This window comes from Heterodontus francisci, chromosome 36 (assembly GCF_036365525.1).
Source record: "Heterodontus francisci isolate sHetFra1 chromosome 36, sHetFra1.hap1, whole genome shotgun sequence".
In the NCBI taxonomy this organism is placed as follows: domain Eukaryota; kingdom Metazoa; phylum Chordata; class Chondrichthyes; order Heterodontiformes; family Heterodontidae; genus Heterodontus; species Heterodontus francisci.
The window spans coordinates 51,910,738-51,916,737 of NC_090406.1; the positions used below are offsets into that span (position 1 = coordinate 51,910,738).

General features: G+C 40.2%; 1 protein-coding gene across 1 annotated transcript in view; it reads left to right on the top strand.

Moving 5' to 3' along the window:
* Positions 1 to 5,550, top strand: part of tax1bp3 (Tax1 (human T-cell leukemia virus type I) binding protein 3) — a 50,251-nt gene extending 44,701 nt beyond the window's left edge. The window contains exon 4 of the mRNA XM_068016694.1: positions 3,507 to 5,550. Coding sequence (XP_067872795.1) covers positions 3,507 to 3,641 — 135 coding nt within the window. The 3' untranslated portion in view covers positions 3,642 to 5,550. The remainder of the gene's footprint in view (positions 1 to 3,506) is intronic.
* The last annotated feature ends 450 nt before the right edge of the window (positions 5,551 to 6,000 follow it).

The following is a 6,000-nucleotide window of genomic DNA, read 5'->3' on the forward strand; positions in this document are numbered from 1 at the left end:
ACCCTTGGTTCTCTATTACTTCCGTAATGTTTTTTGTGACTTGTACAGTGAAGATAGTAATACAAAGTATTTGTTTATTGTCTCTGCCATTTCCCTATTCACCAAAATAATTTCATCTGTCTCTGTCTCTAATGGGCCCATGTTTACTTTTATTAATCTCTTCCAATTACATACCTATAGAAACATTTACAATCTTTTTATGTCTCGTGCTAGTTTACTCTCATCGTATTTTTTCTTTCTTTATCAATTTCTTGGTCATCCCTTGCTGAATTCTAAAATCCTCCCAATCTGGTTTAATATTCTGTTTGGCAACATTATAAGCCTTTTTTTAATCTAATACTATCTTTAACTTCTCTTGTTAATCATAGTTGGACCATTTTTCCTAAGGGTTTTTTATTCCTAAATACTAAATAATCATTATGAATTATGAATTAATTATTTAAATATTTGTCACAGCTTATCTACCATCAAATCTTTTAACCTAGTTTCCCAATCTGCTTTAGCCAGCTCACCCCTCATAACTACACAGCTTGATTTTTTTTTTTTAGATTTCAGACCCTAGTTTCAAGCATAAGTAAATCGAAGAAACTCAACATAAAACTCTGGATATTATGATCACTCTTATCCAGAGGCTCCTTTATTACAAGATTATTAATTCACCTTGTCTCAGTGCATGGAACTAGATCGCCTGTTCCCTAGTTGGTTCCTTGACATACTGATCTCAAACTTTCTTCAATGCATTCCATGGACTCGTCCGCTACACTACTGCAAATTTGTTTCTTCCTGTCTATTCAAGATTAAAGTCCCCATTATCACTGTATATGCTTGATACAGGCACCTGTAATTTTCCAATTTTTGCTCCTCCCGACACAGAAACCACTGTTGGGGGGCATATAAACTACTTTCACCAATGTTTTCTGCCCCTTGTTTTTTAGCTCCACCTAAACTGATTCTACTTCTTGATTTTCTGAGCTAAGATCCTTTTTCTCTACTATCTTTATCCCATCCTTTTATAATCAGGGCTACCCTTCATTTTCCATTTTACCTATCCCTTCTAAAAGTATCCTGGAATATTTGGTTCCCAATCTTGGTCACTCTACAATCATGTCTCCATAATATCCATTAGATTCAAACCCATTAATTTCTGCCTCTGCTAGTAATTCAACTATTTTTTTGCAAATGATTTGAACATTCAAATATAGTGTCTTTAGCGTTAACATTTTTTCATTTTTCCCCTTAGTCACGAAAGGCCAGTTACTTTTGTTAAGCTGTGTCCCACAGAGAGTGAGTGAGCGAGAGACAATGGGAGGGCTGATAGTGGAGGGAGGAAGAAAGTAAGGGAGGATTGATAAGGGAGAAAAAAAAAGGAGGATCTAGGAGAGGGTGGGAGTGTGATGTGGTAGTGGATGAGGAAGGGGGGGCAGGTGGTGCAGAGGAGGAGTAGAGGAGAGGCTTATCTCCAGAGATTTTGAAAGTACATCTCACAGCTGACTGGCCATGATTTACAATTCCTCCTGATGACAGACAGAGATACACACAGATTTAGGAGATGTTATGGAAGGTTAGCAGTGAACTGTCACATGGTTATGTTCAAGGGCCTTGTTTTAGGTCCTATTTGACATTGCTTTGAAGTTTGTAGTAATGTTATGTCTGTCTGTCCTTGCTACTGTTTATCAATTCACTGGTCATTAATCAGGTCATCTATGAAGGAGCGTGGTCTGATGTTTATTGTACACTCACATATGTGGACAGGTAGTGTATCCAGTGACGAGGGGTTCAATGTGTATACAGATCTATTGCCCATTGCTAATTGCCATTGAGAAGGTGGTGGTGAGCCGCCTTCTTGAATCGCTGGTAGCGGTTTGGTAAAACTTGCTAAGCCATTTCAGAAGGCGGTTAAGGGTCAGCCACATTGCTGAGAGTCTGGAGTCACATATAGGCCAGACCAGGTAAAGATGGCAGGCCTTGTTCCCTAAAGCACATTGGTGAGCCAGATGGGTTTTACACTACAGTTCCGTAGTTTCTGGTTGTTATTACTGAGACTAGCTGTTTATTCCAGATTTATTTAATTCATTGAATTAAAATTCTCCAGCAGCCGCGGTGGGATTTGACTTATGTCTCTGTATCATTAATTCGGTATTCTGAAATACTATTCTAATAATATAATTCCATATGCCCATTCCATACAATCACCATGTCCTGTCAGGCTGACCTTGTGTTGTGAGGTAACCATGCAATCAGGATCTATTAGTATTGAAGCTTCTTTGTTGTTGATGGATTATTTATTGCATTGTTTCTTTCCGGTCACAGCACCGAGGGTTATAGTTAGTTACTGTTAGTTGATTTAGTAAGCTGTGGAAAACCATCTGAGATCTGAAGGATCACTTCTGATGCACTATTCCTAAGAAGAATTTCATGACTTTTTTTTCTGCTCTGGTCATTGGTCTATTTAATTTGGACAGCTTGAACCACGCCCCCCCAAAGTCAGGCTCCAGCAGACAGCTGTACTTGTGTGTAGAAAAGCTGTTTGGATTCCTTTGTCCTGGCAATGAAAGGAAGCCTTGGGTCAGTCTTGAGAGGGCATGGCTGTAATTCCTTGCAGTCTATTTCATGGACAGCTGTGTAGCTAGCTGCTGGCAGTTGTAGATCTATATGTGGCAACCTTCACACAGCTAATTGGGCTAATTACACGATCAGGGTGTGGTGCTTCACCTTCAGTTTAGATTGTGGTGAGGGTTAGTACAGGAAAAGTGTCTCTCTCTTGTTTTTGAACTTCATGGAGATTAGTATAATTTATAACTTCTGTAAATAAACAGTTTGCAGTCTAGGAATATAGAAACGGGGAACGCCATTCAGCACCTACAGCCTATTCCGCCATTCAGTGAGATCATGACTGATCTGTATCTTAACTGCATTCACATGCCTTGGCTCCATATCCTTTTATACCTTCGCCCTTGACTAGCAAAAATCTCTCTATCTCAGCTTTAAAATTATTAATTGAGTTAGCATCTACTACTTTTTATGGGAGAGATCTACACTTCTACTATATCTTGCATGAAGACGTGTTTCCTAACTTTTCTCTCCTGAACAGCCTGGCTCTGAATTTAAGGTTATGTCCCCTTGTACTCTGTACTGTTCATTTACCTGATTAATGTCTCGTAAATGTGTCTGTTGGTTTACAGCCTGTCTACAGAAGATGAGATCGCATGGCCTGTGGTACCTTCCAGTAAGGTGAAATGCAGTGTTGAAGTTTCTTCGTTTAGTTCCTGAACCTTGATACATTTACCTGGGTACTGGACAGGAAAGGGTACACTCTGGTTCATAGGGGACAGCAGGTCCACTTTATGGATTGATCACTGATACCGAATCCAAGGAAATATTTAGTGTAAAACCTCAAAATCAGAGAGGATCCATTGCAAAAAGATTGTCTTTCTTGATGTTGAATTAGTGTGACTGTAATGGACAGTGTTCTGATCCACACACCCTGATGTCTGTTTGCTTTGCAGGTGAATGGTTGGGATATGACGATGGTAACACATGACCAGGCCAGGAAGCGTCTCACTAAGAAGAATGAGGATGTGGTTCGGCTTCTGGTAACCCGTAAATCTCTGCAGCAGGCAATACGACAGTCACTGCAGTAGTTGAGTTCTCACTGGGACTGGTGGCCTACTTGAACTTCACAATTTAAAGAGAAATTATCCTGTAGTTGAAGGTATTATGCAGGTCATGGCCTGCCAGTATTCAGCACTAGTAGACCAGTAAAGTCACTTGCTATTTAGGGGTATAGATAACAAAAGTATCTGCACACAGATCTCACTGAGAATTATATGAAACTCTCTTTGGTGTAATGCACCATTCTATAGAGAAGCTGCACCAACACTGATTCAACAATATTATCATTGGGACCATGACTCCAAAGTGAGTGAACTCGGCACATTTAACACGGGAGCATTGAGCCTGTTGATGGACAAATACTTGACATATTCCTGTGACATTTTCTGATTGCTGTTTGAATGCACACTGTAGCCCACTTGAATTGTTATTAAAGCCATCACCCATATGCAGGAGTGCTGTAAGACATTGCTGGTATTCCCAGATGTCTTTTATATGGTATGACTAATTAGATCTTCTTGGCAGGAGTGCACTAGAACTGGTTGCTTGTGTCCTCTGGTACTGGCACTGGGTGACACAATGGACAGTTGCTGTTTAAAGTGTGAGTTCAGTGTAGTGGGCACTATGCCAAAATGAGCAAAGATGCAGTATGATTTTGTGTGTCATGTGTCCCAATGAGTGCTGAGCACTTCGAGCTCTAGGACTGCACTGGGGCTGTCGGATCATTGGGGGTAAGAGGAGTTTTGGCAGAATGAGTGATTCATTTAAAAAACAATTTGTACCAAAACAATCGACATCTGTACATCTCTAAATTCGGAACCTATGCAGGTGTTTTGAAGTTCTTGAGATCTGTCTGAAGACACTTTTAAAAATGTTCTTTTTATACTCTTTTTACCGAATAGTCTTTTCTAATGTTATTTTAAGCACAACCCTGTGCCTTCATACACTTAACCACACTACTAATTTCGGGTTACAAAGTACAACCACGAGTGACTAATCACAAAAGGAATGGGAGCCAGATTATTTATTCTGTGCACTTTCTTCTCACTCTGCCCTACCTAGGGTTACTTTCATTTGTGAGCTGTGCTCACAGATACACAACTGAGCAATAATCCAGGGCCCCCTAAAGTGCCTTAATTCCCAGCTCTCGCATGTAACTAACCAAAAAAAAAAACCAAAATGTATGAAGGGAAAGAACGTTTCACTGCAGTGACCCTAACACAAGCCTGTGTTGGTGTTCCCTTCTCTTCCTGCGGTTGTTGGGATCTTCCACGTATACAAAGATAAAATTGTAAAATTTTACCTTGGAAATTGTACCTGGACTAAGTGTCAGGGGCTTGTGTGCACGATTGCCTGATTACCTGGTTGTGTTCTTGCTGGGGTGTGGGTCTGCATGCCTGGTTGGTGTAGCCAGTACTTGCTGTAGCTAGAGCACTAGTAATGTATGGTCGGATGGTTTTTACAGGATATTCTGAGAAGCTGAGGGCTCCTGGATTCTAACATTCTGCTTTACCAGTTCTTTTTGTGCCTCATTGCACCTTTTACTCTAGTACTGATGGGTATTGCACAACCACTGCTAACCCACACCAGACAATAGATCTGTCTAGATTGCACACAGACACTACACGCTGAGCCTGGGCTCCTCACGGCATTGATCTGTCATTATGTAATTTTACTGGGGATTTTGAACCTCTGACTGAATTTTTTAAATGGACAAATGATTGCAAAACAGCCTGTCAGCATTGTGACTGCAAAGTTCATTCTTTGTTTCTAAATCTTGTGGATCACAAAATGCTTTTGTATTTTTAATGTATAAGACTCTAATGATTGGGCTTAAATTGTTAGTGGATGATCTAGAAGATAAGACATGAGATAACTCATTGCACAAAATAAAGTTGTCACTATTAAACTGTTTTCAATAAAAACACAAGTTGCTAAACAGAAGCCTGTGACTCATTTGTGAAGAATCCAGTGCCTCATGCAGGTGAGGTATGTGTTGCTACTTGATCTGAGGCATTCTGCACACGTTAGCAGCTTGGTGGGAATGGTGCCACTGCTGTTAATAATCCTGTAACTGACCACTGTACAGATCAACATCCAGCCCATGTGTGGCTTCCTCTTGGTCCAACAAGTCCAGCACATTCCATCACCATTCCAACCTGTTGTAGCCCTGGGTTTTTTGAGCTGTTTTCCCACAGAAAGAAGTTGGGAAAAGTTATATATTTTAAACAAATTTTTAAAAATAATTCTCAAGTTTGAAGGTGGGTAAGTGAAAGGTGAATAGTATGCTAATTGGGAGGTGCTCCTCCCAGAGGCTAAACAACAAACAATTTGTTGGGTATTGGGAGAGACATTTGTCACTGTTAATATTTGAAAAACCTTTCTCTG